This window comes from Bos indicus x Bos taurus, chromosome 2, assembly GCF_003369695.1.
Source record: "Bos indicus x Bos taurus breed Angus x Brahman F1 hybrid chromosome 2, Bos_hybrid_MaternalHap_v2.0, whole genome shotgun sequence".
Classification (NCBI taxonomy): Eukaryota; Metazoa; Chordata; class Mammalia; order Artiodactyla; family Bovidae; genus Bos; species Bos indicus x Bos taurus.
Genome location: NC_040077.1, coordinates 126,727,069 through 126,750,204, shown reverse-complemented (window position 1 = coordinate 126,750,204; position 23,136 = coordinate 126,727,069). Strand labels below are relative to the sequence as shown.

Genomic DNA, 23,136 nt, shown 5'->3' with positions numbered 1-23,136 from the left:
ATGCGTGCGTGCTAAGTTGATTCAGTTGTGTCAGACTCTTTGAGACCCCATGGACTGCAGCCTGCCAGGCTCCTCTGTCCATGGTATTCTCCAGGCAAGAATATTGGAGTGGGTTGCCATGCCCTCCTCCATAGGATCTTCCCAACTCAGGAATCGAACCTGCATCTCCTGCATAATAGGCTCTTTCTTTACTGCTGAACCACTAGAGAAACCCCCATTCTTCACAGAGTGGTTTTTAAATGTAAATAAGATTTTTCTATACTTAAAAATTTTCAGTGGTTTCCCATCACACTTAGAATAAAATCTAACTTCCTTACTCTGGCCAAAAGGCCCTGTGATCTGGCCGGTTTATCTCCCTAATCACATAGTTCCCCATCCTGCGCGACTCCCCCCATACGCCCCGCCCCTGTCCCCTCTATGCTCCTCCTACACTAACACAGCAAACTTCTTTCTACCTCAGGGCCTTTAGCTGTTCCTTCTGCCTAGACTGATCTTCTAGACCTTTACGTAGGTTGACTTCTTTTCCTTAAAGTCTCAGCTTTCGTCACTTTCTCAAGGAAGCCTCCACGGGGTCCCTAAGAGTCGGACACGACTGAGCAACTTCACTTTCACTTTTCACTTTCATGCATTGGAGGAGGAAATGGCAACCCACTCCAGTGTTCTTGCCTGGAGAATCCCAAGGATGGGGGAGCCTGGCAGGCTGCTGTCTATGGGGTCACACAGAGTCGGACACGACTGAAGCAACACAGCAGCAGCAGCAGCAGCAGCAGCAAGGAAGCCTCCAGATACTCTAGCTTATCAGCCTGTTTCCTTCTCTTCCTTGCACTTGCCTGCTGGGGATCTGATTACTTGTTACTTTGTTTACCTTGCTTTCTTCTTCACCACTGAACCCCCACCTCCCAAAACAGTGCAGGGTACATAATACTTGCTGAATGGTCGCATGGCATGTGGAGCTAACAGCAGCATCACTGGGAAACTCACCTAAATTGCATCTCCTTGGCCAAGGCCAGAATAGCTGTGGCCCCTCCAAATGAATGTCCCATTACAGCCACACGGCTCACGTCAATGCCGCCCTGAAGGAAGCCAAGTCAGAAAGGTAGGGGTGCTCTTTTAGTGACTCTTCGGGGCAAGAGGAAGAAACAGGGAGGCGATGACACAGAAGCACAATACAGTGGGCGAGCCCTCCAAAACCACGTTATTAAGCACCTCTTACCCACTGGAGAGCAGCCACTCAGGCCATCCATGGACTGAGCAGCCTCCTGTAGGCAGGAATTCTGAAAACCACGTCTTTCACCTTTATGTTTATAATCTTACCACCTGTAATATCTGGACCAGGTAGATACTCAAATATCTATTAATAAATGAATAAACTGAAGTTATGTGACCAGTCAGTAGAAGAATACATTAAGGATGAGAACTCTCAGGAATTCCCTGACAGTCCAGTGGTTAGGACTCAGCACTTTCACTGCAGGGGCCTGGGTTCAACCCCCAGTCAGGGACCTAAGATCTTGGAAGCCACAGAGCACAGCCAAGAAAAAAAGAATAAGAATTCTCTTCATCTAGATCCTTGCCTTACAACAGGAGGGATGATATTTGCACCAAATCAAGGGCAGAATGGGGTGCTCCTGCTGCCCCTCTACTTCGCTCTGAAGGAAGGACTGCTTGTACCGAAAGCATCTCAGGTTCTACTTCCTCTGATATCTGTCCTGACTTTTATCCAGCAGAGTGAGTCTGCTCACTCTAACAAGCTCTGCACTCATCTATTTCCGGTTGTCCCCAGAAGCCTTCAGGACATGGTTATATAAACAGCCACTGCAGCTGCCTGCTAAAGGGCTCAGGAAATCTCTCTAGGATTCACTGTCCAGCCTCTGCCCTGAACCTGTGCCTTCCTTTGCTCTCAGTAAAATCTAACCCAAGATTTTGTATCTAAATTCTCCCCTTCATGGGACTTTCTTGGAGATCCAGTGGTTAAGACTTTGCCTTCCAGTGGTTAAGACTTTGCCTTCCAATGCCTGGGGTGCAGAATCCTGGTCGGGGAGCTAAGATTCCCACATGCTTCCAGGTCAGAAAACCAAAACATAAAACAGAAACAATGTTGTAACAAATTCAACAGAGACTTTGAAAGTGGTCCACATTAAAAAAAAATTTTTTTTTCTCCCCACTTTGCTAAATTCCTTCAGATTGGTCCAGGCCTCTTCAGCTTTTTTAATGGTAATATATTCACATAACTCTAAAATCAGGAGCATACAGAAGTCTTCCCCTTCCACACAGTTGCCCATTCCCTACCCAGACAGGTGAGTTTCTTGTGTCTTTGCAGAGCTTACTTATGGTATACAGGTAAACATGAATACATACGTTCTTGCTTTTACATAAGTGATACTGTACCTTACTTTTTTACACAAATATGACTACATCAAGAGCTTCCTTATCCTGTTTTACAGCCACATTTGATTTCACCATGCTACAGACCACTAGTGATCACCAAAACTGTTCTTCTTCCTGCACACACAGCTAGACTCTATTTCCCAGCAGTTAGATGTGGCCTTGTGATTGATGTGAGTGGTAGTGGTTTTGTGATAGAATGTGAAAGTGATTATCTCCATTTCCAGTCCTGGATACTATAAACACTCTTCCATACCAACCTCCACACCCTTTCCCATTCCTGGCTTAATGTATATGGTGAAGGTAGGTTTCATAAGTGGAAGAGAGTAGAGCAATTAGAGGAAGGTAGCCTGGTTCCCTGAGTCAGTCCTTGCACAGAAGCACCCATTTTAGACTTCATGTGGGAAAGAAATAAATCTCTCCTCGCTAAGCCACTGAGATCTGGGGCTTACATGTCATAGCAATTGCTTCCAAGTGGCTCAGTGGTAAAGAATCCACCTGCCAGTGCAGGAGTTGTAGGAAACTCGGGTTTGATCTCTGGGACAGGAAGATTCCCTGGAGGTGGAAATGTCAACCCACTCCAGTATTCTTGCCTGAAAAAAATCTCATGGACAGAGGAGCCTGGCAGGATACAGTCCATGGGGTCGCAAAGACTTGGACACAACTGAGCGACTGGGCACGGACGTTACAGCAATTAGCATTATCCAAAATAATACATCCATTGTTCCATAATCTATTAAGCCAGTTGTGCTCACTTATGGGTGAACATTTAGGATACTATCAATCTGCTGTTACAACAAACAACACTGGGATGAGTAACCTTGTACATACATCATGTCGCAAGTATGCAGGGATATGTAAAATCAATTCCCAGCACTGGAAATGGCTGGGTCCAACACAGCGTGCATCTGTGCTGTTGACAGCTATTGCCAAACTGCGCTGCAAGGGACAAGCTGCACTCACACCAGTAACAGAGCGGCGCTTATTTCCCCACAGCTTTGCCAACAGGGTAAGTCATCAATTTTTGGATCTTGCCCAATCTGACAGGTGAAAATTTACTTAGCTTTTTAAAAAAAACATTTATTTTATTTACTGGCTGCACCGGGTCTTAGTTGCAACATGCAGGACGTTCTAGTTGGGGCATGTGACTCTCAGTTGCGACACCTGGGATCTAGTTTCTGGACCAGGGATCGAATCTGGGCCCCTTGCATTGGGAGCACGGAGCCGCAGTCACTGAGCCATTAGGGAATCCCCTTCTTAGCTTTTTTTTTTTTAATTCTCTATTTCCTCAAAAGGCTGCCTCTGGAACTAATCCAGCTATACGTAGCCTGCCATCCCCCGATGCCTGTTTCAGGCCCACAGGCCTGAACTGCAGTGCCTGGGGCCCACTTCTCCAGTGGGAATTGACAACACATGCTGGGAAAGTTCTCTGGATTTCAGGTCCTGCCTGATGCTGATGCTTCTTCCTGGAAGACTTTACCAGAACCTTTAAAAGATATTGTCTAAAGAGACTCTGGGGCACAGAGGACAGGTTTTGGAGTCAAAAAGCCCCAGCATAAAGTTTGACTCTACCACTTACTTAGCTATGCAACCTGGGGCAGTTACTTGGACTATTGGATCCTTGGTTTCTTCCTATGTAAAGAGATAACAATGTGTATGTATGTATGAAAAGAGCTCTTATCATAGAAAGTACTCATAAAGGACTCACTGTTATTTTATATATATATACATACCATTTTATAAATTTACCATTCTCATTCATACAATGGAATGTTACATGGCTATTAAAAAAAAAAATCACACCACAGGAAAATATTAACTGGCATAAAAAGACATTCATACTGTTTTGCTAAATGAAAAAAAGGCCACAAAATAGCTTATATTAAATAATAACATTATTGTTTTTTAAAATGCATTTTTAAAAGACCTAGAAGGACAAACATCAAAAAATTCTGTTTCGTTTTCTTTCATGCTTTTATGTGCTTTCTTGGTTCTCTAAATAAAGGCTGAGCTACTTTTCAGATTATGGGGAAAAGGATAGGATGGGGGAGGAAAATATACTTTTATAGGCACCAAATTTCATAGCGGGGACAGTTTCTCTCCTCCCAGGGGTTCTTAGGATTCCCTTAAAAGAAGGAACAAGCCCGCAGTAGACAACAGAGCTTGTCTGCAGATCCACAGCCCTTCCTTTGTGAATGAACCATCTCTCCCTCATCCATGTGGCCCTGAGGGACTGTCAGTCCTGGTGCTCAGGTTCCCCTAATGCAGAAGTGGGTATATATCCTAGGCAGGCCAACCAGAATACCCTATCCCTCTGACACAGAGATTGGCTCAGAATGTGAATATGACCCAAATAGAGCCATGGCCTTTCCAGACATTGGAAGCTAAAAATTCTCTTTTCCTTTTAAATCTACAGCTGAGTTGAAATGCAGGTTCCGAATGCCAGCAACCACCCTTCTATGCCTGATGGAGAAAGTCTGGTGAGAATAAAGCCCATATACACAGAATGGAGCTGAGCCAGGAGAAGGGAGACAGTGCCAAGAGCTTTGATGACAATGCTGGAGACCCTGGCTCTAGCTACACTGGCCTAAAGCCAATCTGCCTCTGGTCTTACTACTTATTTGAGCCAATAAATTATCTTTTGGTTGAAGCTAGTGAGTTAGGTTTCTGTTATTTGTAACCAAGAAAGTCTTGGTGAATAAAATATGTTCCCGGTCATACCAAGTGCTGCCATACCTTCAAGGTCATCAGATCCAATCCGCCAGGCAAGATGTTGAGAACGGCCTGCCCAGCAGTGACCTCTTGTAGGATCTTCAACACCCTCACACACTCGCTCACCCTCTGATGCACCTGCAATGGAGACAGTCCTGGTGGGAGTGGAATACCACGCAACCACCCAGTGGGAATCTCCGTCCCCCTCAGAGCCAAGGAAGAGTGCAGAGATGCTGTGCCCACCCCCATCTCAGCAAGCACTGTGGGCCCCACATCCTGAGAAAGCCTCAGCTCCCTCACAGCCACTCACGTCAGCCCCACCTCACAGCGCAATGGAGTCAACCCAGCTGTTCACTCTACCCACCTACCCATGGCAAACAGAGGTATAATATGGGTATACTGTGTGGCATATGAAAGCATCTCGAAAACAAAAGGACATAAAAGTGTTCCTATTATCAACCCTGTACTGGATTCTGCTTGCCCATTTATAGCATATGTCTACTGCTTTTGACTGCTAGTACTCAATCCACCCCTACTTCTATTAACCTTGACTTCTGAGGATTATCCCTCACCAAAAATATCTAGCAATGCATTTCTGATGGGAACTTCATATTTTGGTACTTCTCCCCAGCCTGAGTCTCTATCCAGGATTTTTTATATTACATCTTGGGGAAGAAACCGGGGACAACCCCCAAACAGCCCTCTTCTCTTAGATGGTGAGGGCGGACATGCGCAACCTCATATGGTAAGCCAGTTAGTAGATGAGACCAACCAGCAAGGGGACAGAAATGACGGTGATTCCAGTGGTCCTGTCCTTCCTACAGTCTGCTATGTAAACCAACCAATTCTCCTTTTTGTGGAACAAGCTTGAGTTGGGTTTCTGTCACTTGCAATTGTTAAGAGTTTTGATTAAGAGCTCATTTCTCAGCTGTGACAAGCTCAGGACCACTCTGAGCGAGATTTCAAAAGAAGTGAGTTCAAACTCTTCTTAGTGAGTGTCTTATACAGAAGACAGGCTTAGTAACTCTCCCTCCCTATTGGCATAAGCCTACCTGGTAGTTCCGAACATAGAATTCCTTCTCCCCTTCCTCAATTTGACGGTGGGGGATCCATTCCTCCTTCAGGGCCTCATTGTCAGGCTGGTTCTCCTCTGGGGTCTGCTTGCAGAAACAGGTGGCCGCAGCTGACCCATCCCTGCAATACACATGCCCCCAGGGACTTATTTTCCCCTTTACCAAATCCTCCTTAAAATCAGCCAAGCCATTCTAGCTTATCCTCTAGCTAAATGGGGAAAAGACAGGGGGCATACTTAGGAGAGTAGAAAAACATGGGGATTTGGGGGACTGACCTGGGTTTGAACCCCAATTTAGCTGTGTCACTTTCAGCAAAGTTAGTCAGTATCTTTGAACCCTGGCGTCCTCACGTTTTAAAACGAATACAATCCCTACCTTGCCTAACACTAGGACTGGAAATAATATATCCAGAGGAAACTAGCCTATACCCAAGCCCAGGATGGCAGACACCTGACCCATGATGGTTCGTTTAGACTGTCATCCTCACCTGTGCTCTGGTACAGCAACCACAAAGCCACGAGAAGCCAGCTCCATGCAGAAGGCTGAATACACTGTCCTAGAGATCCAGGAAGGAACCGAGAGAAGTGATCAAAGAATGGCCTGCCCTTAGCCTCCCGTCCAACCATGCTCTGCTAGTAGCCATCGCAAAAGATGGAATGGAGGAAGCTTCATTTGCAGCAGCCCTTCTTCAGGAGCTTTCCCCAGCCAGCATACCCCAACTCTCACCAAAAATCCAAGTGTTCTCCTCCAGGGAGCATGTGCAGATTGATCCACGATGTTTTGCAACCCCAAACACTGACTCATCTTCCCCATCCCAACCCCAATACAATTTGGCTACTCCACACAGTTGCTTTTTTATTGTGTATATATTGTGCGTGCTGCGTGCCAAGTCGCTTCAGTTGCGTCTTAACTCTTTGCAACACTATGTACCACACCCTGCCAGGCTCCTCTATCCACGGGGTTCTCCAGGCAAGAGTACAGGAGTGGGTTGCCATGCCCTCTGTATACCGTACATCTCCCAAATTAGTTGGTGAGCTCCCTGAGGACAAGCACTCTGGCTACTTTTTAACATGCAAATATGCATCTGTGATTTAGCATGTGGGTTCCTTTGGTCTGTCCTCCAACATTCAAAAAAAATATGGCAGACACTGCTAATTGCCTACTCCAAACACCTATTTTTCCCTTCCTCCTTAATAAAAGAATCTAATTTTCAGCTGAAGACACTCTCATAGATCAAAATGACACCTCCCAGCCTCTCTGTAGCCAGGTTTGTCTATGTGACTAAGTTCTAGTCCAGCAACAGGAATGTAATGCTACTCTAAGCGATTTAAAATTTTCTAGTAGATATATTTTAAATAGTGAAAAGAAACAGAATTTTTTGGATATTTTGATGTTTGTCCTTCCAGTTCTTTTAAAAATGCATTAAAAAATAATGTTATTATTTAATATAAGCTATTTTGTGGCCTTTTTTTTCATTTAGCAAAACAGTATGAATGTCTTCTTATGCCAGTTCATATTTTCCTGTGGTGTGATTTTTTTTTAAAAGCCATGTAACATTCCATTGTATGAACGAGAATGGTAAATTTATAAAATGGTGTATGTATATATATATATATATATATATATATATATACACACACATAAAATAACAGTGAGTCCTTTATGAGTACTTTCTATGATAAGAGCTCTTTTCACAATAGGCCAAGTATCTGCCCCAGGTTACACAACTAAGTAAGTGGTAGAGTCAAACTTTACGCTGGGGCTTTTTGACTCCAAAACCTGTGCTCTGTGCCCCAGAGTCTCTTTAGACAATATCTTTTAAAGGCTCTGGTAAAGTCTTCCAGGAAGAAGCATCAGCCTGGATGGTTAATAACCCAATATAGCTAAAACATTATCATTTCAACATATAATCAAGATTTTTAAATTAACAAAATATTTTATTGCACTATCTTTTTTTTTTTTTCATATGAAGTCTTTGAAACCCAGTGTGTGTTTTATGCTTATAGCATATCTCAGTTTGGACCAGTCATACTTCAAATATTCAATAGACACATGTGGCCAGAAGTTACCAAAATGGACAGGGCAGCTCTAGTCAACAGTATGTAAGCAGCTGTGTTATATAGAACTTTCAGGGGAGTTTTCCCTTCCTACAGCATGGACTGTGGATGTATTGGCTAGAGCTAAGCAACCTCCCTGGGTCATGAGATATTCTTAGAAGCAGAAGCCACACACACAGAGCAAGATTATAAAAGAAGTCTGGTTTTTTACTTTATAGAACTACCATATTAGCTCTGTCTAGTTTTACTTTATCTGAGCAAAAAATAAACTTTATATTATTTAGGTCACTATTGTTTGAGTTTTTCTATTAAATACAACTTGCCTGTACCCTAACTGATTCAGGAAGGTCAGTTACTTAAATTTCTTTTTACCTTCTCTCACTTCTCTTGGGGAGGCAATGAACAGGATTTAAGAGCTAGAGATTTCTGATCCCTCCCCAGTTCAGACTGTAATCTTGAGCAAGTCCGCCTTTCAGAGTTGGTTTGCTCATCTGTAAAATATTCTTCCACCCACCTACCTCACAAGACCAAACATGTAATGTTAGACAGGGGCACATTACAAATGGTTTGGTAATATTTAAAAATACACACGTCTCCCTGGGATGGAAAGTCACAAGTCTGTGACCCATGAGAAGGATTTCAGATCCTGAATTAACCACAGATACAATGAGAGGAAACCATGTCTCTTTACCTCCCTGCCTTTTTTTCTTGGAATTTCACTACAGTTAATGAAGAGTATTTATAATTGATTCACCCAAGTCTATTTAGATGTGAAGCCTCAAGACAGAGTCTTAGACCAAAAAGACCACGCTAAAGTCATGCGCTCACCTGTTCTCTGTGAGCTTAGGAAAGAGTATTTCTCAGCTCCTTTTCTCCACTAGACTACAATCTGAAAGCAGGGGCTCTATCTTATTCACTACTGAACACCCAGCCACAGCATAGGCCCTCACACATGGCAGGTACTAAATTTACTGAATAAGAAAGCAACATTGAAAACCATGTTGCCGTCCTTCTCATCTCTACATCTGCTCTCCACTTCCTGCCATGGACTATAATTATGTACATCTAGATGCAGTCTCCTCTAGTGGATGAAAATTCCTTGATTTGTTTTATTTCTATATGTCCCACCTTTTTTTCATGCCAAGAAACTGGCACAGAGCAGGTGCTCAACAGAAATCTGCTGAATGTATGGAAGCTAGCAAAACATAAATATTTATTGGGAAACTACTGTTTTCCAGGTACTGCCCTAGACATCGGGAAAGATAGAAGACAGACATGGTCTCTGCCTTCATGGAGCTTACAATCTAGTAAAAAAGACATATGTTAAAGAATAATCACATAAATAATTAATTCATTACAATTATGTTAAGTACTGAGAAGTACAGATTGTCTTATGAAAGCATGTCAGGGTGGGTGTCCCTAAGAAGGTGACACCAAAACTAAGACCCTGAAGGTAATTTGGAATTAGCCAGGCCAAAGACTAAAGGTGGGGAGAAGAGAGGAACAGAACAGGAAATATTCCAAGCAAAGGGAACAGCCACAGAGCACAGCACAGATGAAACCCTAGGGCAGACATTTGCAGCATCATGGACAGACTGAGTGAAGTAAGGAGAGGTTGTTGCTGAGCTGTGAACGACACCAGGATTCTTGGCCTCTGGAGGAGAAGAGTTCAATCCGGGGCCAGTGACGAGGCCTGATCGCTCAAAGCTTTTGTGTAATAAAGTTTTATTAAAGTATAAAAGAGATAGAGAAAGCTTCGGACACAGACATTAGAAGGAGGCAGAAAGAGTGCCCCCCTGCTAGTCTTTAGCCAGAAGTTATATAGCTACTAGCAGTCTGCTAATTAGAGAAAGGAAATGTCTCAAAACTCAGAGAATGGCACCAGGCCCCTCACCGACAACATGCATTTTGAGATAACATCACCACAGGGTGAGTTGTCGGGGCCATAACATGACTGACAGGAATCTTGAAGAAAGGCAGGTTTCCAAGCAAATACAGCCTCATGAACATAACTTAAGAGAATATTTGCATGAGTAAAACAAACTGGTTCTGAGTCTTAGGTGGTACCAACTAGAAGACAGAGTCTAGAGTAAATACATAGTCATTAACATAGCTTAAGACAAACATTTCCACAAGAAAAAAGCATGGGTTAGCTCAAGGTTTGAAAAAAGTTAAGTTCTGTGAGAGATGGACTATAAAGAAAGCTGAGCGCTGAAGAACTGATGCTTTTGAACTGTGGTGTTGGAGAGGACTCTTGAGAGTCCCTTGGACTGCAAGGAGATCCAACCAGTCCATTCTAAACGAGATCAGTCCTGAATATTCATTGGAAGGACTGATGCTGAAGCTGAAACTCCAATACTTTGGCCACCTCATGTGAAGAGTTGACTCATTAGAAAAGACCCTGATGCTACAAAGATTGAAGGCAGAGGAGACGGGGACGACAGAAGATGAGATGCTTGGATGGCATCACCGACTCAATGGACATGAGTTTGAATAAACTCCAGGAGTTGGTGATGGACAGGGAGGCCTGGCATGCTGCAGTCCATGGGGTTACAAAGAGTTGGACATGACTGAGTGACTGAACTGAACTGAAGTTCTGGTGTAACCAGGTGTCCTCATGGCAACACAGAATTTTAACAGATACTGAAGGAGAAAACAGACATAGCTGGATTCCATCTTAGGCCAGGCTGTGAACATTAGGCTACACACACAGCCACCCTCCCAATGGACTCTGAACTTTGTGCCTGGTGTCTATAGAAATGGCATACCAATGGAAAACCAGACCCCCGGATAAAAGAGCCTCAGGACTTGTACTTGGACTCTTGTTGCCTAAAAGAATATGCTAATTATCTCTGTAACAGAACAAAGTGGTAAATTCTATTTTGTTTACAGGGATATGACCACAGGCTTATTGATAAATATCCACTGTTTATCAAGTCTTGTGACACATGAATCATGGGTTAACTTTGATCCTACCTCTCTTTACCTTGTCCAGACTAATTTCAAGGAATTTGGGGAGGTGGGTTTGAGCAAGTACACTTAGGGTTTATAAGGTTTTCACAAAAACTGGTCGGGGTCCTTGGCTAAGAGGAGACTCTGCCTTGGGCCCGCTGGTGTAATACACTGCCCTCCACTATCTGCATTGTCCTTCTGAGTGAGTTTGTTTCCCGGAAAGTGTGGCTACAACACCTCTTTTTAAATTTGTATAGAGAAGGGGAAAAAATCTAACACTTGTAGTTTCCTCCTGTCGCTTAAGAGAGAGATAAATGTCTGACACTTGCTGCCTATTTCCTCCATTTGGAGACCCATGGCCTTCCTGCCTGTTACCCTCTCAGTAAGACAAATAAATACTGTTAATTATATGTGGAATCTTAAAGCCAAAAAAAAAAAAAAGATACAAATGAACTTATTTACAAAACAGACTCACAGACTTCAAAAACAAAGTTATGGTTACCAGGGGAAAAGGGACAGTTAGGGAGTTTGGGATGGACATGTACACACTGCTATATCTAAAATGGGTAAGCAACAAGGACCTACTGCATAGCACAGGGAAATCTGCTCAATGTAATGTAACAACCTAAATGAGAAAAGAATTTGAAAAAGAATAGATACATGTATATGTACAACTGAATTGCCTTGTTATAAACCTCAAACTAATGCTATATTGTTAATCAACTGTACTCTAATATAAAAAATAGAATTTTTATAATTAAAAATTTATAATTTATTTTATTTATAGCATCTATTTTATTAAATACTTTATATTTATTTTATTAAATAAATATTATAATCTAATTTCTAAAATAGAGCATGTCTCAAGGACAAAAAAATAAAAAAAACTCCAGTATCTTCAAACAAAGAAAAAAACTCAAAAACTCTGAGGCAGAAACTAACATAGTACCTTTAGGGCTGTTTGTCTGGAAACCTGGAGGTGGGCAAGTTGCAAGGAACTAGGCTGGAAACTTTGCCCTGTACCTGCCTTCAGATAAGATCATGACAAGAGCTGAATGAAGTTCAAAGGGCTCCCAAATATAAAAAGGAATGCATCTGAGTTGGTTCCAATGAGGTAGATGAACCTAGAGCCTATTATACAAAGTGAAGTAAGTCAGAAAGAGAAAGACAAATATCATATACTAACATATATATTGGAGAAGGCAATGGCACCCCACTCCAGTACTGTTGCCTGGAAAATCCCATGGACGGAGGAGCCTGGTAGGCTGCAGTCCATGGGGTCGCTAAGAGTCGGACACGACTGAGCGACTTCACTTTCACTTTTCCCTTTCCTGCATTGGAGAAGGAAATGGCAACCCACTCCAGGGTTGTTGCCTGGAGAATCCCAGGGACGGGGGAGCCTGGTGGGCTGCCGTCTATGGGGTCGCACAGAGTCGGACACGACTGAAGCGACTTAGAGCAGCATATATATGGAATCTAGCAGGAGGGTACTGATGAACCTGTCTACAGGGCAACGATGGAGACGCAGACATGGAGAACAGACTTTGGGACACAGTGGGGGAGGGACGTGGGATGGTTTGAGAAAGTAGCACTGAAACATATACAAGACCACAAGCAAAAGAGATAGCCAGTGGGAATTTGCTGAATGACACAGGAACCCAAAGCTCATGCTCTGACAACCTAGAGGGGTGGGGTCGGGAGGGAGTTGGGAGGGAGGCTTAAGAGGGAGGGGACATTTGTATACCTACGGCTGATTCATGTTGATGTATGGCGAAAGCCAACAAAATATTTTAAAGCAACTATCCTTCAATTAAAAATAATTTTTTAAATAAATAAAAAGAACTTACTGATGTTCCTCAGAGCAGGAATATGCCAAAGCAAACAATAATAATAATAAAATAAAATAGACCTCCCTGGCTACAGTGTAAACAATCGTTCCAGTGGAAGTGGGATGTGTAAAGGCAAAAATAGATGACTTTGTGTAACACTCTTGGACATAAACTAGACTTATATGTTGATGAATGAACATACAGTGAGAATATTCACAAGCTTAAACAGGAACCACGTGCACAGTAGTTAATACGTAACTACATAACTACATAACACACCAAGGTGCAGAAATAAGAATTCATGGGGAGAATTCTGAATGGATATTGACTTGTAAGGGCTTCCCTGAGATCTCAGTTGGGAAAGAATCCACCTGCAATTCCACCTGCAATGCAGGAGACCCTGGTTCGATTCCTGAGTCGGAAAGATCCGCTGGAGAAGGAATAGACTACCAACACCAGTATTCTTGGGCTTCCCTCGTAGCTCAGCTGGTAGAGAATCCATCCACAATGGGAGACCTGGGTTCAAACCCTGGGTTGGGAAGATCCCCTGGAGAAGGGAAAGGCTATCCACTCCAGTATTCTGGCCTGGAGAATTCCATGGACTGTATAGTCTATAGGGTCACAAAGAGTGACTTTCACTTTCACAGTTTCACTGACTCGTAAAACAGGCCAGCATTCCCTGAAGTTGATGACGAAGGGGCTCTTACAGTTCATCGCCCCACAATCCTCCATGTAGAGAGATGGAGAGGAGTATGGACTTAAGTGCACACCTACTCGGTGTCTCATCTGAGTCCATTTGACAGATGAGGAAATACAGGCTCAGAGACGCCTACCATGGTCCTAGCTCACACAGCACAGTGGTGAGGCTGAGATTAACAGCTGAGGCTGCAAGCTCCACGGAGCAGGGAGCCAGAATGTCTTCATCACTGCTGTCCCCGATGCATGTTGAATAATTGACTCTCTGAACATAAAGCTCAAGCTCCTTCTAGTACTTCTGGGCTGTTATAGAGGAAGAAGGCTAAAACAAGTATTTATATAAATGCTAGAACATGAGAAGGGAAAGATATGAAGGCTGCTGAAAGGCTCCACCAGGTGAAAGGGGCTTGAGGAAGGCCTTCTAAAGAAGGTGGACCCAGTGCTTTGGGATGAAGCGGATGATAGATAAGAGAGCTGACAGATGGAAATATGGGTTTCTTTGTCTTTTGAGAACATGCTGAGAGTCAGCAGCTGCAACCAGGCAAGGAATGTGACAAGATCTGGGGGAGAGCAACTCTTACCTGAAGGCTCCCATGCCATGAGAGAAGATGATCAAGGGGTATCCAGAGTCCTTTGTTTTAAAGGGGCCATTCCAGCTAACAGGCAGGCGACAAGATCCTAGCAGAGACATGGGATAAGAATCTCCGGCTGCCCCCCAAGGGCAGCCTGAGCACAAGCATGGTGGGGACCCAGTGGCCCTCCTCTCAAGACATCCACCTTTCACCCGAGCAGCCCAGGACAATCAATCATTTATTCTTTCCCTGTTTCTCCCCTTGGGAGCATGAACACAACAGAAAGTGGGAAAAGAAATCCAAAGGGGAAGTACTGAACAACCTACGGGGTAAATCCCTGAGATGCTAAGGCAGTCGGTAGAGTTCCTAATGGTGAGGTCTTTGGGGGAAGTGGATGACTCAGTGTGATCTGACCCAGAAGAGGGAGGAGCTAGAGGGGCAACTGCAGGAGATGGTATGCTCCTTGGCAGTCAAGAGTGCTTCTTTAATCTACGCTATAGCTGACACAGAGTAGAAATAATGCATGCTGGATACATAAGTAATAGTTGCCACCTATGGAACACATTCTACATCTCAAGCACAGCACTAGAGTGCATCTTTTATATACGTCTGACATTACAATCCTGCAAAGGTAGATGTTCAGACACATTAAGTAACTGGCCCAAGCCCCACAGCTAGTAAATGATAAGGACTGGATTCGAATCCAGGGCAGTCTAACTCTATAACTAAAGCTCTTCAAAAACAAACAAACAAACAAATAAATAAAGTTCTTATGTTTGTAATTCTCTCCACTCTCCATACCACACTGACTAACAGATGCCCCACTACAAAAGGGCTGACAACACAAACTACAAGGTACTGTGTCTGCCTGGAGATCCCCAAGGGCCATAACTACAGCTGGGAGAGCACCCAGGGGTGACGCCAGCTCTTACCCACACCCAGGTTGAACAGTAACCCCCCCCAGCGCTTATTAAACTTTAGGTATTCGGCCAGGCCAGCGCAGTACTCATAGCGGGGAATCCACAGGGGCTGCTCCGAGGTCTCCTCTGCCTCTTGGCACGGGTAGAACAGTCGAAAGAAGCTGCCCTGTAAGAGAAAAAAGACAGCAGCTGCTCGGAGCAAGAAGCCCAAGCATGGCTACATTTCCCAACAGACACGTTCAGCAGTTGTTTGGGGGTACCAGCCAAGTACTGAAACAGGGAAACTTTACCTTCAATTCACATACCTGAATTTTGCCTTCAGAAAAACCAAAAAGAAGCAATTTTATGTTCGGCATTCATGTAAGGCTTATGTTATTTCAAACAGCCAACTGTATTTTGAATTACATTGGAGGAGTACTAAAATATTTCCAGTGCTTGGGCTATCAAAAGATTTCAATTTGGCTGGAAGCCCAGGTCTGGAGGAGCCCCAGAAGCGAAGCCATAGCTCTCTTGTTGAACGGGGTGACATTGGTGGCACCCAGGACAACCCTGGAGCCTGGCCCCTAGGAAGCAGCAGCAGCACATTCACTCTACATGGGGGTATGTGCCTCTCACAAGGGAGAGGGGAGAGTTCAAGGGCCAGCAGAGAATGACCTAGGAACTGAAGGAGGGAAAGTCCCAGACTAAAGTAGGAGGGGGAACAGACGAGAGCAGAAGACGAGAAAAAGGAGACTGTTTTCCTACTCGGGGCCGGGGCGTCAAAGGTCAATGGCACATAGCCCACCGCTCTTCCTCTCATACACTCAGATTAGGGCGAGATCCAAAACCTTCCCAGGATCAGGCACCTGCTCTCAAGACATCAGATAGCTACCTTTGAACTTAGAGGCCCCAGTTCCTCCAAGTTGGGAAAAAGAACCCATCATCTCTTGTCTGTTGAGATGTCTCTAATTGAAAAGAGGAGAAAAGTTCAGGGGAAAGAGACCTGGGTGCTCGGCAATCAAATCCAAACCAGCTCTAACTCAGGTTTCCCCTAGCTGGAATGACATCATCAGACGTGCAGACAGAAGCAGTGGAGACACGCTGGAGACACTTACCTGGAGGCTCTGACCCTCCATCACATCCCCACAGCCTACGAGGTGGGGTCCCGTGACGGGTGGGAAGCTCACAGACTGGTTGACCCCCATCTCATAACCAGCTGAACTGAACGACGACTTGGGCAGTGGCTGAACTTGACGGCTGCAGGGTGGAACACAGAACCGCCTCTTGCTGGTTTCCTCTCAGCTTCCTGTTGCTTATTCGTATCATCAGCCACCCCTCTCTTACCCCTCCTATTACCCCTCCTCCCTGCCGGTGACGCAGCCAATCTTCCACATCATCCACCTTGCTACATTGCCTTTACTAAGGTTTGCTGTGCTGTGCTTAGTCACTCAGTCGTGTCCGCCTCTTTGCAATCCCATGGACTGTAGCCAGGCTCCTCTGTCCATGGGGATTCCCCAGTCAAGAATACTGGAGTGGGATCCTCCTGGGGGTCTTCCCAACCCAGGGATGAAACCCAGGTCTAGGGGGCTGCTTTTTCTGTTGCTATTGGTGGAGAGGTGAGAAGATCATGGAAAGGAAACAGAGCCTCTATACTCCTCAAAATCCACTAACAAATGCTCATTTAGCACTGACTATGTGCCCAACACAGCAGCAATTGCTGCAGAGAACATGCCACAGACCTTGTCGTCAGCTTAGCAGCAGCAGCAGCAGCAGGAAGCTAAGAATAACAAACACAATCACTAACATCTATTATTTACTATGTGTCAGCGCTGACCTAAGATTTTTACATACTCTACGTCCTTTCATCCTCTCAACAACCATCTGAGGAAGGTACTATTTAGACCCTGTTTTACAACCGAGGAGACTAGGGCATGAAGAGGTTGAATAACTTTCCCAAGTCACACAGCTTCTAGGTGGCAAACTCAGGTCTAATCCAGACCTGAGCTCTTAACCCGCACTGATTCTGCTAGTGGGGAGACTCGATGACATACATTCAAAATCACTGACCTAAACTATAAACTATAAAAGGCACTTATCTGGGTCTTAAATATGAGGAAGATTTTAGAGGCAGGGGAGAGGGGAGCATTTTTATAAAGGACATAATGTAAGAGTAGAAAGGGCCAGAAATAGGTTAGAGTATAATGTGGGCAGGAGATCAAACAGGAGCCTTCCACGTGGCAGGCTTGCACACTCTGACTAGAAAGCATCCCTATAACTTGGTTGCTTCTTGTTTGTTTTTTTTTAAAACAAGGATGTCCTTTTTTTTTTTTGACTGTGCCAGGTCTCAGCTGCAGCGTGTGAGATGTAGTTCCCCTGACCAGGCCCCTGCATTGGGGAGTCTTAACCACTGGACCACCAGGGAAGTCGAGGTTACTTTTTAAATCGGGACTAACGCCACTGCTCTCCCTCCCTCTTCAGTTACATCACCGCCAGCACCACAGCTTACTCTGTGCCAGGAACTACACCAAGGGCTTCACATACATATATTATTTAATGAAATCCTTACAATAATCCCCTGGGATATGAATTGCTAGCTCATCTTACAGATGAGGAAGCTGATGCTTAATAAAGTGAGGCAATTTACGCAAGAACAGTGAACAGAGCCAGAATTTGATCATGGGCAATGTGGCTGTGACAGTAGAGAATGTGGTCCAATTTCCTAACATTCATCCTGTCCTTCCCTCCTACGAAGATCCCTTGTGATCTGGGTGGGGTTGACACCTCTCTAACCTCTAGAGTTGGACCTATCAGCCCTACATATCCCCATCAGTATCTGGAGAAGAGTGGGCTCATGACATACACTGGGCCAACCAGGGCAAAGCCCAGGACTTTGGTTTGATGGTCGAGTGTGGACAAGTTCTTTCTTGTTTTGAACTAGCATGATGTGTGGATGTGAAGCCTTGAACTGTCGCAGCCACTTTGTTACCTTATGAATGAAAGTACCCGTGGAGGATGCAGAGATGAGAGAATCATAGAGAAATGGAGTTATTTGTGAAGACATTAAGAATCTCCAGATTCGACTATACCTGAAACTTGGCCCACTCCTAGACCTCTAGTTACAAGAGCCAATAAATCCCTTTTTATTGTTTAAACCATCTGGGTTTAGATTTCTACTGCTTGAACCAAAAGCATCTAAACTGATCCACTGAGTCCTGGGCCACATTTTCAGTCATTGCATTACTCTGCTTTCTTTAAGATGCTCTGGGAAGGATTAGGTAGTTTGAGTCTAAACATGCCTGGGCAAGAAGAGACCTTAGGGATCACTTCTCCCCACAGTCATCCCCTGCACCACCACCGCAACTCAGCTCACTTCAGAAATGTGCTTTACTGATGAAGAGATCAAGGTTCTAAGAGGTTAAGTGAAATGCTCAAGGTTACCAGAATTATTATTACACATTGATCTCCTCACTGCCAACTTCCAATTGTCTGGCCTAATGGAAAACTCCAGACGAGCAATAATCTTAATGCCATACTACTTAACTTTGGAAGACAATAAGTGATATTCTTTCTACTATAGAATTGCTTCATCTTGTTTCTCTGAAGCAAATTTAAAAACCGAATTCTTTTTAAAAAGAGGCTAAGCTCCTGACGTAGTCAGTGGGCTATTTAGCCAAAGGAAAGTTGAACATGTGCTGCTTAGTCTCAGACCCTGACCTTTTCCGCTTGAGGGCAAAGGCACAGAGGACCCACAGCAGGAGAGGAGGAGGCACAGGATAGGTCACCCACAAGACAGTGAAGCAGCTGAAGTTTCATTAATATTTGCTGATTGAGTGAAAAGGAGAAGCAATAGGATTTGGGCAACTAAGTGGATTTGGGGAGTTATGCAAGAAGGGAGAGCCAAAGATGAGTCAGATTTCAGGACTGGGTGACCAGAATGATATTAGCTTATAGCAAGAGATGCTAGTCTTAATCCAAAAACAGAACACTGCATGAGATAGGCATCAGGACAAGGGCACTCAAAATGCCTGTAACAGAAGGGGAGCAGAACTCTCTGGTAATCCTGGAAAGTTTCTGGGAAGGCCATCAACTAAATTGAATTAGGAAATAAATAAAAACTAAAGAAGCTAACTGGACAGAGTGAGGCTAACGTGAAAATCTCTGCATTCTCTGGGCTCATATTGACTGATGCCCAAGTAGAACGGAGAGATGGGAAAATCCAGTCTAACTTGCAAATTTTTGCCTAAGAAACATCCACAGAGCATCCAGTGTCATATCTAATAAATGCCAAGGAATTCTCCAAGGAACTCAGTCCAGGTATCTCTACCTACTTTGGCTCACCTTATCTAAACAATTTGAGGTGATGTCTACCTAAAAGCCTCTCTACCCACCCAAACCTGCCCCATCCATCAAAGCCTAGTGAAATCTCTGGTACTCTGTGAAGCTTCCCAAGTCCTTCCAATCTTCCCTCTTGTCCACTCGAGTATGTCTGCATCACTCACTTGGTAACCAATCACAGGCTGCCTCAGGACAGCTCTTGAATTAGTACCTACTCTAGCAGTGGAAACAGTGACCAATTTTATTTTCTTGGGCTCCAAAATCACTTCAGATGGTGACTGCAGTCATGGAATTAAAAGACACTTGCTCCTCAGAAGAAAGCTATGACAAACCTAGATAGTGTATTAAAAAGCAGAGGCATCACTTTGCCAACAGAGGTCCATATAGTCAAAGCTATGGTTTTCCTGGTAGTCATGTACGGATGTGCGAGTTGGACCATAAAAAAGGCTAAGCACCAAAGAATTGATGCTTTCAAATTGTGGAGCTGGAGAAGATTCTTGAGAGTCCCTTGGACTGCAAGAAGATTAAACTATTCAATCTAAAGGAAATCCACCCTGAATATCCATTGGAAGGATTGATGCTGAAGCTCTAATACTTTGGCCACCTGATGTAAAAAGCTGATTCACTGGAAAAGACTCTGATGCTGGGAAAGATTTGAGGGCAGGAGAAGGGGGTGACAGAGGATGAGATGGTTGGATGGCATCACCGACTCAATGGACATGAGTTTGTGCAAACTCCAGGAAGTAGTGAAGGATAGGGAAGACTGGCATGTTTCAGTCCATGGGGTTGCAGAGTCAGACACGACTGAGCGACTGAGCAACAACAACGAGCAGTTTTCAATCAGTGACTTGCCTCCCAGAAGTGGTCCAAGTAGAATCTGGATCAGAGGTTCCTGAATCTATTATTTCACAATCACCTGGAAAACTTTTCAGAAACAAAGCTTTTAGGGCCCCCATTGCCAGAGATCAATTAGTTTATAAAGCTTCCCAAGCTTTCTGATCCCCAAGGTGCAAGAACCTCTGGTCCAGATGGTACCCAGGATTTTTCTTTTTTTCAGACGTGTGCATACAATAAACATTTACTGAGTGGATATGGTATTCCAGTCCACCATTTTCATATTAACGAAAAGATAATGATTATGATATCACTTGGTTTAATCCCCATGGCCACCTAGAAGCATGTTCCTGCCAGTTCCTGGCTTAATGTAGTAATTTGCAATCAATTGATCCAATGAATGCTATTTAATTTTTTACACACTTATGCTTTATCTCTTCAGATATGCTACAGAGGTAGAATGTGTTTTACATTTCTTTGGAGGATAAACCATCTATCCTCATGCTTTCCCCACACTGAGGGACCCCATAAATGCTTCTTTTATTTGGCTTTGATTTACACCCTCTCAATTCTTTAATCGATGTCTTTTTGATCTAAAGATTAGACTACATGGTATAGTGGGAAAAGAAAGGCTTTGGTGACTGAATTCCACCTCTACCATTTAACTGGCTGTTTAACCTTGAGCAAGTTCCTTCAATTCTAAGCCTCTTATAATTTTTCCACATGATAGAAATAACAGTCACTCATGAAATTGCTGATGAGGATTAAATGAAAGTATGTAAAACACCTAACATATAGAGGGCACAAAAACCATAACTAGCTACATGATCTCTTAGCCTAAGTTCCTTGTGAGTAAAATGAGGACACTTCATAAATGAAATTTAGTAACAAATGTGATATTGCCTAGGGTCTGGGACATTTTAAGTGCTCATAAAAATGTTAGGAATTAATTAACAATGTTATGTCTCTCTTTCATTATACCCAGCCAAGCTTTTTTCTTTTGCGGGGGTGGGGGAGTGATTTGTGGTTTTCTGAATTAAATCCTTGGACAAAATGGTTTCTTTCCTTCCAGTCTTATCAGGTCTGAGACACCTATTCCAAAATCAGTCCCGGGTCTCCTGCATTGCAGGCAGATTCTTTATCGTCTGACAGGGAAGCCCTTATATAGGCCCAGAAGAGCCCAAAGGGAACAGAGAGGGCTTACATTGCAGCTGTCCATCTCCTGCTGGGGCCCTGATTCCAGTGAGCAGGGACCACCCTTCTGCCAGCTGTGTGGACTTTTCTTCCCTGGCTATTTCAGGACATAGTCCAAGATAAGCACTTCTCTGGGGCTTCCTTTCAGACAAAGCTCTCATTAGTCTGTGGTCTCTGGGGAAGTGAGGAAATATCATCCTGTTCTTAGAGAATGGAGACACCAAGCACTCAAGGGGCAGGTTTGAGCAACAAAGGGGCAGAGCTATAAAAGGAGCCAAGATGAGAGTATTTCAGAGCATTAATAATTACAGTAAAAATAATCTCTCTCGCTTGTGGAGGCTTTACAGTTTACAAAGTACTTTCACACATATTAGCTTATTGGCTCCAGAACATAGCCTCAAGCTAAGACTGAGAGCAACTGTTATCTCCACTTTGTAGATGAAGAGAGTGAGTCCCAGAGACGGGGTATGATCTGCCCAAGGTCACACAGCAAAGGATTTGCAGAGCTGCGATAATAAAACCCAGCTCTGCTGAATTCCAGTTCTGAGCAACTCCGTGGATTGGGAAGAAGGAATGGTGACCCTTGTTCCATTAGCATGAAAACCACGAAAGTGAGAGTAAGAGTGAAGCACATAAAAGGTGCGGAGCACAAAGAAGCCCGAGTTTCAGAGGGGGTATGCTGAGAGCTCACGGTGGGGCTCCAGGGGCGCCGAGTGATAATGAAGATGACTGGGAGAATAAAGGGTGCGGGTGGATACTGGAGGTGTCTCAGGAAACAGAAAAGGTGAAAGACTAATGGGGAGCTCCTGGGATTGAGACGAGGCGCCCCCAAACAGGGCTGGAATGTGACAAAATCCGCAGACACCTCAGTTCAGAATAGAGGTTTTCTCCAAACTTACCGAGTCACGTTGACCCTCAGAAACAGCCCAGACGGTCAACTCGACGGAAGCAAGAAACTGCCCTGGAGCTGGTGGCCCCTTGGTAATTGTAGTTTCCAGAACTCGACATTAGCGCTTAAAAGCATTTCCCACCTCTGTCCAGAACTATAATTCCCGAGGTGCACCGCGAAGATTGCCCATACGATCCGAAGACTACAATTCCCAGAGTTCTACACGGCCCCTCTTCGTTCGGGATGAAGTACGATTCCTCCCCCTGGTGGTCGAGGAGCCGCCACCAGGACGACAAAGCCCGAGCGGAGGGTTACTGTTTATAGTCCCGGTTAGTAACCCTCCGCCTCACCGTTCCTCAAATAATTCCTGGGTGTGCCTGGAGATAGACAGGGATTAGCTTTATTCACAGGGGAGCTAAGGAGGCGATCTGAGCTTGTTTTGTGCCCTTTACGAACCTGTACCTGTTGACACGTGTGATATTCAATTGTCCTTCAGAAACTCCTGGCCAAGAACTGAGATGAAACAGAGATTCCTCCCTGTCCCTCTGCTCTAGCCCCTCCTCCATCTACTCTCACTTTGCCGGCCCTGTGCTGGTTCTCAGAGACACCCTGGTGAAGAAGTTAGTGTTGCTAACCTCAGAAGAATTCACAGTCTAGCGGAGGATCCCAACAAACGAAGAATTACACAGCGATAGTTGCTCTAATGGGGAAA

General features: G+C 44.3%; 1 protein-coding gene and 1 non-coding gene across 2 annotated transcripts in view; one reads left to right on the top strand and one right to left on the bottom strand.

The window, feature by feature from the left end:
* PAFAH2 (platelet activating factor acetylhydrolase 2) overlaps nucleotides 1-22,558 on the bottom strand; it is a 35,316-nt gene extending 12,758 nt beyond the window's left edge. Inside the window, exons 1-8 of the mRNA XM_027519877.1 lie at nucleotides 22,435-22,558; nucleotides 16,288-16,429; nucleotides 15,206-15,359; nucleotides 14,283-14,379; nucleotides 6,655-6,723; nucleotides 6,147-6,288; nucleotides 5,119-5,232; nucleotides 982-1,073 (exon numbers count right to left, since the gene is read on the bottom strand). Of these exons, the coding sequence (XP_027375678.1) occupies nucleotides 982-1,073; nucleotides 5,119-5,232; nucleotides 6,147-6,288; nucleotides 6,655-6,723; nucleotides 14,283-14,379; nucleotides 15,206-15,359; nucleotides 16,288-16,377 (758 nt within the window). The 5' untranslated portion in view covers nucleotides 16,378-16,429; nucleotides 22,435-22,558. The remainder of the gene's footprint in view (nucleotides 1-981; nucleotides 1,074-5,118; nucleotides 5,233-6,146; nucleotides 6,289-6,654; nucleotides 6,724-14,282; nucleotides 14,380-15,205; nucleotides 15,360-16,287; nucleotides 16,430-22,434) is intronic.
* Nucleotides 1,429-1,500, top strand: TRNAE-UUC. The gene has a single exon. It is a non-coding gene; the product is annotated as a tRNA-Glu (tRNA).
* Nucleotides 22,559-23,136: the final 578 nt, after the last annotated feature.